At 37.9% G+C, this 12,261-nt stretch overlaps 1 protein-coding gene across 1 annotated transcript; it reads left to right on the top strand.

Annotated features, from left to right (window-relative positions):
* The first annotated feature begins 433 nt into the window (after window positions 1-433).
* On the top strand, window positions 434-12,135 carry scamp2l (secretory carrier membrane protein 2, like). Its single transcript, XM_061739385.1, has 9 exons — window positions 434-571; window positions 2,242-2,325; window positions 3,168-3,254; window positions 5,311-5,440; window positions 6,841-6,969; window positions 7,131-7,290; window positions 8,912-9,013; window positions 9,480-9,597; window positions 10,632-12,135. The coding sequence occupies exons 1-9, from the start codon at window positions 515-517 to the stop codon at window positions 10,785-10,787; spliced, it is 1,023 nt and encodes a 340-aa protein (XP_061595369.1). The 5' UTR covers window positions 434-514; the 3' UTR covers window positions 10,788-12,135.
* Window positions 12,136-12,261: the final 126 nt, after the last annotated feature.

Here is a 12,261-nt window from a genome sequence, read left to right as displayed (position 1 = left end):
CACTTTATTCTCATAAATTATCACTTTATTCTTGTAATATTACGACTTTCTCATAAATTACCACTTTATTCTCGTAATGTTACTTTATTCTCATAATATTACGACTTTATTCTGATAATATTACGACTTTATTCTATTACGACTTTATTCTCACAACGTTATGACTTTATTCTCATTATATTATGACTTTATTCTCGTAATTTCCCTTTTTTTTGTCTTAGTTTGGCCCTAATACTCCGTCGTACGGTTGCAGTCGTGGATTGGTTCTCTAATTCATGACTACATAACAGGGTAGAGCAAACTGTCACGAGAAGCGCGCGTTTGAAACTGATTCACATTACTTTCTAAAAATAAATTTGGGTTAATTGATTAGAAATGACTCGCGATAAACTCAACTGACGCGACCTGCCCACCGCGCCGCGCATGCGCAGAGGCCGGCTAGCAGCAACCATCGCAGCAGGGACGGGAGACGCTGTTGCTCTTTATTTCACACAAAAAACAGCTTTTATCCACAATGTCTGGATTTGACAGCAACCCCTTCGCGGGCCCGGTGGACGTAAACCCCTTCCAGGTGGGTTTTGTGTTTGTGAGAGGACTTTTAGCCGCTTATCTTTAGTTGTAAAGTGAAGACAGGTGACAGACTGGTATGAAACCTGTTTGGTGGGTTGCTGGGTTTGGCCCACATCTAGCTTTACTGTGTCGGCCTGGGAATACTCACAAATATGAGATATGACACGTATACGGCCATTTATAGGCTGATTTACTAATATCATGGACGTGCGGCTGATTTAAAGCTGTTGGTGGGATTTCAGCTCACCTGGGCAGGTGTGTGCTCCAACCTGGAGCCTCAAGTAGCAATAAAGATGTTTTTGTTTCATGGTTAATTTCTTCTATCTGATAATAACAACCTTCATAGACCTGATTAAATAACACCTTGTGTGATTTTTACATAAGGATGAGCCCCGTCTACCTGTTCACGCCTGATAAATTCAGCTCTGACTGAAACAAATATGCCACTAGTCCATAAATAGTTGATGTTCTGAGACGATTCCGGGTTCAAATGGTCCTCCCGGGCTGCTTAGTTTAGTTTATTTGCACATAAAAAAGTATACAACCGCCAAAAATTCAGACAAACAGTAGGTAGAAAAAAGGAAACAACAACAAAAAAAAGAAATACAATGTAACAACCAAAAAAACCCATAAGGGCTTGTCGAGTGGTCCTCCTATAAGGAAACAAACAATATCTACAGAGATATGTAAAACATAGGACAACTAAGGAGAATAAGCTAAATTAATAGAAAAACAGGAATCTGATGAGGATGTGCAGAGAAGTTCTGGAAATTAGTTGTTAAGTTTTGCTAAGCTGGGTTAGCAAAAAATGTGTGATTTGTTTTTGAAATTATTTGTACTCGAGCATTCTCTAATATTGAGTGGTAAGGTGTTCCAATAAAGAGGAACCTCTGAACCTAACTGAAAATTGGGAAAAAGTACTCCTGAAAAAGGGTGGGATGGAGATTGTTTGCAGACCTAGTATTGAAGTGATGAATTTGGGAATTGAAATAAAGAATGAAAACAGGTTGGAAGTAGCTTGTGGATGGATTGATAGACAAAAAGACAAATCTGAAAAACATTTACCGCAGAAATAGGGAGAATACTTAGGGATTGGAACAATGGGGTGGATTTAGTAAGTCTATTGGAAAATGTAATAATTTTGCTAAAACGTTTTTGCAGGATTAAGATAGTTGAGGTTGCTTCTGAAGGTACTTGCCCAAATGACATTGCAATATGAAATATAAGGATAAATCATAGTATAATATAAATTAATACAGATTTTTCTTGGTAATAGATGCCGTATACGTCTGATTACTCCAATATTTTTTGCAATCTTGTTCGAGATGAGTGCAATATGATTTTTCCAAGTGAGATTTTCATCAATCATAACACCTAGAAATTTGGTTACCGTAACTCTTTCCAAAATGTTATTGGAAATATGAACATTTGGAAGGGCGTTAGTAGCTTGTTGGTTTCTAGGGGAAAATAACATGTATGAACTTTTCTTCATATTAAGTGATAATTTGTTGGCCTTGAACCAGGTGTCAACCTTGATCAATTCCATGTTCATTTCAGATATTAGTTTATGTCCATTGTTACCAGATAAAAAAATATTGGAGTCATCTGCAAAAGTGGCATCATAAATACTTGTAGGATATCCTGATCAAGTATGTTGGGTCTGTGTTTCAGGATGCCTCGGTAACAGAAGCCACCAGCAGAGCAGGGGAAACCATTGGAGACTTCAACCCGTTCTCTGCAACTGGAACTGGAATGGTGAGACTCTGAGTTTGTTTTTTTTGTGATCAAATTTTTATTTCATTTTTCCTTTTTCTGATGTGGTGCATGTATTTGATATTTTAACAAACAAGCACAAATACATAACAAAAACAAATGAATGGATAAATGTAATAACAAAAAACAAATACAAAAAAAGAGAGAAAAAAAAGTAATGCCCATATTAATAAGTATAACAATGCAAAATTAACATAAATTAAGGGCAAAAATAAATAAATGTGTTCCCCCCTGGATCCAGGACATCATCTCTCAATCTGTGTTAGGCTAAGAGGCTATGAAGTTTTGATAATAGTGTATGCCAAGCCTCTATTGCTGACTCCTTTGCACGGTGAACTTGCACAGTTGATAACTCTAAATAAACAATATCCATATAAGATAGAACCCATGCATAAAAGGATAATGTATGTGGGGGTGTCCACCGGGTTGCCACCAGTTTCTTTGCTGCTGTAATACCTGCTACTTGTTTTTTGTTCAGTGTCAAGCCTAGTTTAGATAAGTGGTTTAAAATAAGAGCATCTGGTGAACAAGGCAACTCGACTTCAAACATCTTAGAGAGATTGAATGCTACTATTTTCCAGAAACTGGACACTGGGGCACACTCCCAAAACATATGAAAAAAACTGCTGATCGTTTTTAAAGAACAGAAAGTACATGTTGGATCGTCAATTGCTTTCATTAGATAGAGCTTCCTAGGTGTTAAATAAACCCTATGTATACAATTGTGAGCCTCTGAGTTTTGATGTATCTGCTGCTGAGTCATATCAGCGTTTCACAACGGAAAGTTCACTTATACAGAAGGTGTTGCTTTAATCTTCTCTTAGGGAAACTACTCTGGAACAACCATCCCCATCTCTGGTGCTCCCTCCCAACCCGCCGTACTGCAGACTTCTGTGGAGCAGAGTGCAAAGGTGGGGTTTTTAACCTTGATTTTTACATGCTGTATTGGGAGAAAGCCTTGGTTTAGAAATGGAGGAATACTGTAAATTAATGATGCTTAAAGTATATCATTTTATAAAGTGCAAACAGAAAAAAAAAATGAATATTTGGTGTGACCACCCTTTGTCTATGAAACTGCATCAATTCTTGGGACACTTGCAGAAAGTCTTTTTGTAGGAGAATAATCTGTGTGATCAACCACTTTTACTTAACGTTAATGTGGGGGGTTAGTCGGTCAGTCTGACCAACAACAAACCGGACTGTGCAATAACCAGGACAGTGCAATAACTTTGTGCAATATTTTATTCTATTTATCTTTATCTTTTATATGGGTGTTGGTTTTTGGCGTGTTTTATTTCTCCTTTCTTGGTTCCTGTATACGACAGTGCTGAGTGAGTGAGATGGAGATGTCAATCTCCCAAAGGGATTAATAAAGTCGTCTGAATCTGAATCTGAATTAATGACTGTCAGTTTCATATGTATCGGTAGTTGAAATGCAAGCGGCTTTAACTAAAATAAACAGCTGTGTTGAAAACTTTAAAACTAGGTTGGGAACAGTGAAAACTGCTACCAAAATAAGGTTGTGGACTACAGTTTAATGTCCCAGTTGCAAAACTGAGCTCTGCTTTTGAAGAAGCTCAAAGAAACAGGCAACTTTGAGGACCACAGACCCACCGGTCAGCCAAGCAAACTCAGGCCAGCAGATGATACATGTACTTCCCTTTCAAAATCCCAAGATGTCCAGCAGCGCCATCAGCTCTGAACTAGCTGTGGAAACGAGGCCACGAAACCCAACCAAGCACAGTTACATCAGAACTGGGGTGCAGAAAAATTAGCAGCAGGTGCTCCGGACTGATCAGTCAGAATGTGAAGTAACTGGAAGTAGCTGTGAAGCATGGTGGAGTTTCATTAAAAGTTTGGGGGATTTGGTCAGGATTAATGATGTCCTCAGCGCTGACAAATACAGACAGATGCTTATCCATGATGCAGTAACATCAGGGAGGCATCTAATTGGCCCCACATTGAAACTGTAGCACAGACTTTCCAAACTCAAGGCCTGAGGGCCAAATCCAGCCCACCACCTCCTTCAGTCAAGCTCAAAAGAACATGCAAAGACGATTATGTACTTTCAATACAATTCTGTAACGAGTTGTAGATTTTAATTAAATTCTCCAAGGATAAAAAAAACAAACAACAAAATTATAAAGAGCGAAGGATTTCTTAAGTGGTGGATTTGTCAGTTTAATATTTGCTACATCTGTACATTTTGAATGGATTTATAACAATTTATTAATAGTTACATGCATATAAGTAATTGTGCAGTTAGGTTATTTATTTTGTTTTAAAGAAGAAAAAAAAAAGATACATTTTAGTTGTCTTGCAGTTGATGTACAACTATCCCTTTGACACTAACCATGATGCCGATGTGGCTTGTGATGGAACGGTCTGAGACCGCTGCTCTAGCAGGACAATGACCACGGACGTGCAATCAATGTCATAAAGAACTAGCTTCAGCATCAAAATAACAGTCTTGAAAATGATGCTACAGCTTCCAGAGAACTATGATCTGACATCTTCCATTCGGTCTGGGATTACATTAAGAGAGGGCGATATGTTTAAACAAGCTGTTTGTAACAACACACCTGCTGAGTTCCTCAAAAGCTCTGCAAGTTTTCCACCAACAATTAATGCTGTTTTAAAGGCAAAAGGTGTTTAAAGGTGCTCACATCAAATATTGACTTGAGATTTTGTTCCTGTCCACTCATTTTGCTCTTGTTCATTGATTAAAAATGACCGTATTGTAAATGTATAATTTGGCAAAGATGAGTGGAATTTTAGATCTCACTAAATTTAATCTGAAATGATTTGGAAACTGAATTAGAGAACGTTGACGATAATTAATTATTTGCCTGCCGCGTGGGTCATGAATTTCTTTTTGCTGCGCTAAAAGGAAAAATACAGCAGGGAGTAGTGATGCAATGCCAATAGCTGACCCAATGTTGAGCGTTCTTTTCCATCATTCATCAGGCGACTGCAGCTGCTGCTCAGGCTGACCTGATAAAACAGCAGGAGGAGCTGGAAAGGAAGGCAGCTGAACTAGATCGAAAGGAGCAGGAGTTAAAGAACAGAGATGCAAGCAGAGTACCAAACTCTGGTGGTAAGTTCCAGGTCTTACAAGTAGTTGCATGTGAAAAACTTTGTGTGAACCCCTCTGTGTCAGACTGTACATCTGGGTCATCGTCATACACAATCATAATGTGTTTAAGATGATTAAAACACAGCTATTTTGAAGTTTCTATTGAACACAAGCAATGAACATTCACAGTGCAAGAGGAAAACTAGACCTGCACAGGAGGAGTATTTTGACCATTTCTCTTGACAGAACTGCTTCAGATCAGACATGTTTGTAGGTTGTCTGGTGTGAATGGTTCTTCCGGAGTCATTCCACAACATTTCTGGAGGGTTTAGGTATGGACTCTGGGGCACTCCAAAAGGAAGATTTTCTTTTTTCTGAAGCCCCTCGGGGTGGGTTTAGTTTGACGTCAGTCATTGTCTTCCCACCAAGTTCAAGTGAGCTTCAGCTGGTGGACTACAACCCGAGTGTTTTCCTTGTGGGATATTTCTGTAAACCTGGAAATTAAGTTTTCCTTTGACAAGCAAGCCCAATCATGATGCTCCCGTCGAACGCTCTGGGTCTCGAGACAACTTATTTTTAATAGCCGCCATATAAATAAAATAGAATTGAATTGAAAGTTGGGATGATGTTGTGTGATGTGTTCTTTGTGAACGATTCAACTTTTGTATACAAGACAACAAAACATTTTACCAGTCACATTTAGAGTTGTTAAGGTGCTTTTTTTTTGTCTTTTAAACATTAGGTGCATGGCAGTGTTTTTTTTTTTTTTTTCTTAATTCATTTTTTTGTTAGTTTTCTCTGAACAGCAGCAGCTTCCTCCGTGGTCTTGTATCATGGACATCCTGCCAGTTTAATGACTAGCGTGTGTTAGACTCTTGAACAGAGAGATGTTGTCGGTTCCACTGATTGTCTTCCGGCTCTCAGCGGGAACTCGCGGGCTCCACTTTACTTCATTGAGAGTTTTATGTTTTGCCTTTTAGTCATCTCGGTACTTACTCTACTTACTTACTCTACTTACTCTCGGCAGAGTATTCGCAGTACTAATCTGTCTTCACTTATAGACAGTTTGAGTAACTGTACTGGTAGACGTTGACATTACTTTGTATCTCTTTCCAGCCGAATGCAGATAAACTTGTCATGACTTAATGTCAAAGGTAATCTTTTTGTGAGGTATGGTTCACGTCAGCAGATGCTTTTTATGAATAGCAAATTTAAAATGTTTGTGTTCTTTTATCAACCCGAGCAGCTTTAAGTCTATGCTAAAATGATGCATTTGCTGAGATGACGATAAGATCATATCCTATGAAATTGCAGAAAACTAATTAATTCCAGTTGGTTCACATACCTTTTCTTGCCACTGTATGTAGTGTACATCTGTCTGTGTATATAACTTTGAAATGTGCGGCCTATTTGTGTCTCAGCTAAAGAAAACAACTGGCCGCCTCTGCCAAAGTTCTTCCCTGTGAACCCCTGCTTCTATCAGGATTTTGAGGAGGAAATCCCAGATGACTTCCGTGGGATCTGCAAGAGAATTTACTATCTCTGGATGTGTATGTAACCGGCTCACTGAATCCTAGTACGATGAACCAGAAAGATTAATTTAAGTAATGGGTGGTGTAGTTGGCCCTTGATGGATTTGTATGTCAGTCTCACTTGAAAACAGGTGCATTTAATTAAGTCTTATCACTGGTTTCCTGCATCTCTCCCCCAGTCCACAGTGCCACCCTCTTCCTCAATGTGCTGGCCTGCCTCGCTTACTTCACTGCAGACTCTCAGAACGGTGTTGATTTTGGCCTGTCCATCCTCTGGTTCATCCTCTTCACACCCGTGTCCTTCATCTGCTGGTACAGGCCCGTCTACAAGGCCTTCAGGTACTGATTCTACGGTCTGCATTACATACAGGATAGGAGGTACCAGTTTTTATTGTACAAGCAAAAGAAATGGAGGCACAAAATGATGAATTAGGAGTATTTTTTTTTTATATTATGCTTTGTGAACACCTTGCAGCTCCAACTCTGCCTCAGGGTGAGAGGAAGTGTATTTTTAAATGTGAAATATTGGGAAATGCAAATGTAGGTTTTCCAGCTTAGACTTCAGTGCTTTGATCCTCCCCACCTACCCCGACATGAAAGTGTTGGTCCCAAATGTATATTCTTGGCAGAGGAACAGCGCCTGGAACATTTAATCTTTCATTCGACTCAAACAACACCTTTAGCATCTTAAAACAAAGTCTGCAAGCCATTGTTTATTTCTGAGAGAAACATCTTATTTTGTTTACTTCCTACATGTATGCAAGTCCGTTCTCGAGGTAGATGTTCTCCTGACTCATTGTGTAACATGTATGTTTGGATTTACAACGTAACTTTGGAACGGCGACATGTTAATGTAGAAGAAAAAATGCAGAAACTGTGTTGTTGCTTCACTTGAAGTGGTTCACTTCAACACAGCTATAATATATTTATTCCTTCTTTACTTTATTAATCCCTTTGGTGAAATTGACATCTCCATCTAACACACACAGCACTGTCATATACAAATCAAACACCCCAAAAAACCAAACACCCATATAAAGATAAAAAGATAAAGAATTTAAAAATAAAATAAAAAGTGCAGTGCCATAAAACAGAATTATATGGATAAAAAAGAAATACGTTTCATGTAATATTGTATAAAGTTATTGCACTGTCCTGGTAGTAACAGACATCAGCAAGAGGACCAGAAACTGTAGTTGAATGCACATTTTTATTTACTGTGGTCCTCTTGTATTAATGTGATCTGTAAAGAAAATCAGAAGAGTAGCTCCACATGTTTGCATAAGGAAATGTGAATTGTATACTGTTGCCTCTGCAGTTACCAGCTCTCTGAGTGAGTAAAAATAGTTTCCTCCTCCCAGTTTAGTTTCAGAAACTTGTAGAGTTAGTACCAATGATTACTGAAATCTCCCAAAGACGCCTCTCAGCAAATCACCTGACTAACATCCTTAATTTGATCTTTTAAGTTTAATTTTGAGCATTCAAAAAGGAAAGGGACCTAGTGAAGAACCCCTCAAAATAAAACAAAACCACATGTAACAGTCAAAATATTCAATCAATTGTTATATATCAAGTCAGATAGATTGATTTTGTTCAGAATGAGGTAGGAGGAAGTATAAATGTCTGTAATTTAGTCCCCACCTCCCCGTTAATGGAAAAAATAATGAACAGCATTCATTAGCCTTCAAATAAAGGGCTTGTCCTGTGTGTACTTAGCCTGGACCCACAAACGCACACATACATTCGCTGGTCAATAAATATACAAACACATTTACTTATGTATTTTACTGCACTCCTTTCTCAACCATGCTTTTTATTTTATTTTTTTAATTTATTGATGTATTTTTTTTCAGCTGTACAGTGAGTAGCTGTCAGCTGTCACTATAATCTGATGTACAAATAAACCTCTTCAGTGAGAGAAGTCATCCATCATGTGTTTGTCCTTCTCTTCTCCCTCCAGGTCTGATAGCTCCTTCAGCTTCTTTTTCTTTTTCTTTGTATTTTTCTTCCAAGTGGCAGTGTACATCATCCAGTCAGTGGGGATTCCCAAGTGGGGAAACAGGTCAGTGAGATTTTGACTAAAGATCTGCAAGTGAGTGTCTGTGTGTGGACCGTTGCTATGGTAACACAGGTTTCTGCGCTTTGTCACATAAATGTGGGAATGCATGAATTTATCACAGCTGTTTGTGCACCTGTATTCTTCCGCTGCATCTCCTCTTCCATTTCTTTGACAGACTCCTGTTGACCTAACTTATCTGGGTTGCGGCTTTGTAAGTGTGTGGAACTTTTCTCTTTGCATCCTTGATCCTTTCTACATCATACACATCAATGTTTTTATTTTTTTAAATTTCCATCTTGAATTGTTTCAGACTTAATTCTTGCTCATTACTCATCGGGACAAATGGGGATGTGGACTCATCTTTTTTGTGTTGTTTTAACTCTACCCTTGCTGAAGAAGATTTGTCACATACTGTGCTATTCTATGAAGAAAATGTTTATTTCTTTGCTTGTCTTTGTTTTCTTTTCAGTGGATGGATTTCATCAATCAGTATGATCGGCACAAACCTGGCAGTTGCGGTGGTTATGATGGTTGTGGCTGGTTTCTTCACCGTAAACGCCGTTCTAGCGATCATCCTACTGAAAATGGTACGCTCAAGTAGAACTTCTCTCACATGTTTCACACTCCTGCAGACTAGAGTTGAATTTTATGTACATTATGTTCTGTACCTCGTGGGCTACTGAAACCTAACTTTGCTAGTAAGTAAATTGCAGTGTCCACAACTGAATGTTTGTAATAAAATTAAAGAAAACGGTGCCTTGTAATTAACTGAACCTGACCAAAATAGAAAAGCTAACATGGTGCAGTTCACATAAATGTTTTTTCTCACTCTGGCTGCATATTGTTAAACTGAAAAAAAGTGTATGCATACAAAAGACTCCTGTATAAAGTCACAACTGTAAATCTGTCTATGAATCTATTAACACTCAGGCCTAGAAATGTAATGTTGTTCAATAGATGTTTAGAAATCTCCTAAGCATATTTATCCATAGCTGTATTCAGCCATTTTATTATTATTTTTTAAATCATCAAATATCTGTTTTTCAGAAAAATGCAGTACTTTTAAAAAGCATTTAAGCTACATGTAGTTGTTAAAGTCTGATAAACTAAACCTAAGTGTCTTGTTGCACAGTTTAAAAGAGGGAGGTTATTTTAAAAGAACATTTAGACAAAAAAACAAAAAGAATAAATAAAACTACCTGGTGATTTGATGAAGCACTTCTGTCACTGGAATAAAATTTAATTTAATAACACTTTTATTAATGTCCATCATGCCAATTATGTTAATCAATTATGAGCAGATATGGTCAGTTTACAAGAGTCACATTTGTTCCCTGACATCATGCCTCCAAAAATGAAAAAACAAAAACCCACCAACATCTGCTGATGCAGGATGGTGATGGGTTTTAACTTTTGCTCTGGTTGAAAAACGGACAGTCAAATCCTGTCAACGTGGACTCTCTTGACTTGTGATACTGATGTATTGATCAATATAAACATGAGTAAATCATCATTACAAGAGTTCAACTTTTGAGCTATAAAAATCCTGCATAAATACAAGGAGTTGACGCCTATTACTTATTATTTGATGTGATGTAAAAGCCTGTCGTTCTCGTAACAGGTCCATGCCAAGTACAGAAATACGGGCGCCAGCTTCACCAAAGCCCAGCAGGAGTTCTCTCAAGGGGTCCTGACCAACCGGACCTTCCAGAACACGGCTGCTAGCGCTGCCAGCTCCGCCGCTCAGGGAGCCTTCGGCAGAAACCAGGGAAATTAGACTTCTCTCAGGCACTCCCAGGCGCACCAGGCAAGCCGCGCCTCTACGTCCATCACTGATCTTAGGGGACTGGGATTTGATACTTTTAAAGGAAAAAAGCCAAATGCAACAAATGATAAACTCAGACTAGTGTTGTCCATATTCTCTAATCATAATTCAGAATTTGAAAGTGACTGTAAGAACGTGTTGAACTCAAATAAGAGGTCATGTTGGAGGATGCACTGCTCTGCACGGGATGGTGGTTATTGAATTATTGAACTACATTTTTTTTTAATGTGCAGTTGGTCAAAGTTAATACTATAATAGGTTATTTTGGAAAAAGAAATGAAGGAAAGAAAAAATTGCAAGATGTTGTTACGGCATTATTTCCATTTTGCTTTAAATAGGTCAGATTTATTCAAATCCTTTTATTCATAAAGACATTGGCAATAAGTGTTAAGATTTTTTAGATTATAAAAAAACAAAAAACTTGAATGGCAGATGTAAACACTGCCCGATGAGTCTGGTTTATATCAAAATCAATACTTGTCACAAAAATGTTTTCCAATCACTGGTAAAGTTTCATGATGTTCCTATATACCGTATGTCGTTTTTTAGACATTACAGCTGCAAGAAGTTAATTATACTTCAATACTTGTTGCGCCCTCTGCACATGAAGTTGGGGTATATTTTTGGCATGACTTTTTTCTGTGACTAACTTTTCTGACTAAACATTTGGTTTCATGTGAAGGAGACTTCAGGAGGAGCTAATGAAGGTGATGGGATGAAGGTGTTTGTTCAGTTGGAAAACTGACTTTTGATGAAGTCAGGTGCAGACGGTAAATGAAGAGGCGCAATGTTACATTTTAATTTAATTCATGTCAAGTTGTGAAGAAAACCTTTCTGCTGTTTCACTGAGGTTTTCTGTGATCGCAACGAAGATTTGTGCGTTTGTAAAATCATTGACCTTTGACCTTATAGGAGTTAAGTATATTAGTGAGCAGGAAGAACAAAACACTTACACCGCACGCAGGACTTTGAAGTTGTTACTACTTGATGGGTATTTGATGTTTTCAAGCCTTTACATGTAAATAATACTGAAACTGTCTGTCTCATATTTAAACATTGAATCACTTTGTTGAGACGTAAACTCTGTGCCTTTGAGCAGGTCTAGCCTACCAATTTTAGTGGGGAGGATTTGATTGTTCAGTCTAATTCTGTATTTATAGGAATCTTTTTATCATGGTGAAGTTTTTATGTCTTCATTGTAACATGTCTAATGGTGTGTATATATTTGTGACTTGTTTTTAAAAGCATTTACTGGATGGGTATATGATTTTTCGGACTTAAAATCCAATAAACTTTTAAAATGTTGATCCAAAATAACCTGTAAAGACTTAATTATTCTCTGCATACTGGATTTATCTGAATAAACTCTCTTATAGCAGCGTTTCATCTGAACGTTGTCAAATAAAACAGTTAAAGCCAATGTAGG

The sequence above is a fragment of the Cololabis saira genome, chromosome 2, assembly GCF_033807715.1.
Source record: "Cololabis saira isolate AMF1-May2022 chromosome 2, fColSai1.1, whole genome shotgun sequence".
Classification (NCBI taxonomy): domain Eukaryota; kingdom Metazoa; phylum Chordata; class Actinopteri; order Beloniformes; family Belonidae; genus Cololabis; species Cololabis saira.
The sequence above is the reverse complement of the archived record's forward strand: the minus strand, read 5'-3'. Positions and strand labels throughout refer to the sequence as shown.

Excerpts from the sequence above, each read along its gene's own strand:
- scamp2l (XM_061739385.1), top strand. The coding sequence starts at position 515 with ATGTCTGGATTTGACAGCAACCCCTTCGCGGGCCCGGTGGACGTAAAC. Across the intron at positions 6,970-7,130 it reads AATTTACTATCTCTGGATGT|TCCACAGTGCCACCCTCTTC; the intron begins GTATGTAACCGG and ends TCTCTCCCCCAG. Across the intron at positions 9,014-9,479 it reads ATTCCCAAGTGGGGAAACAG|TGGATGGATTTCATCAATCA; the intron begins GTCAGTGAGATT and ends TTTTCTTTTCAG.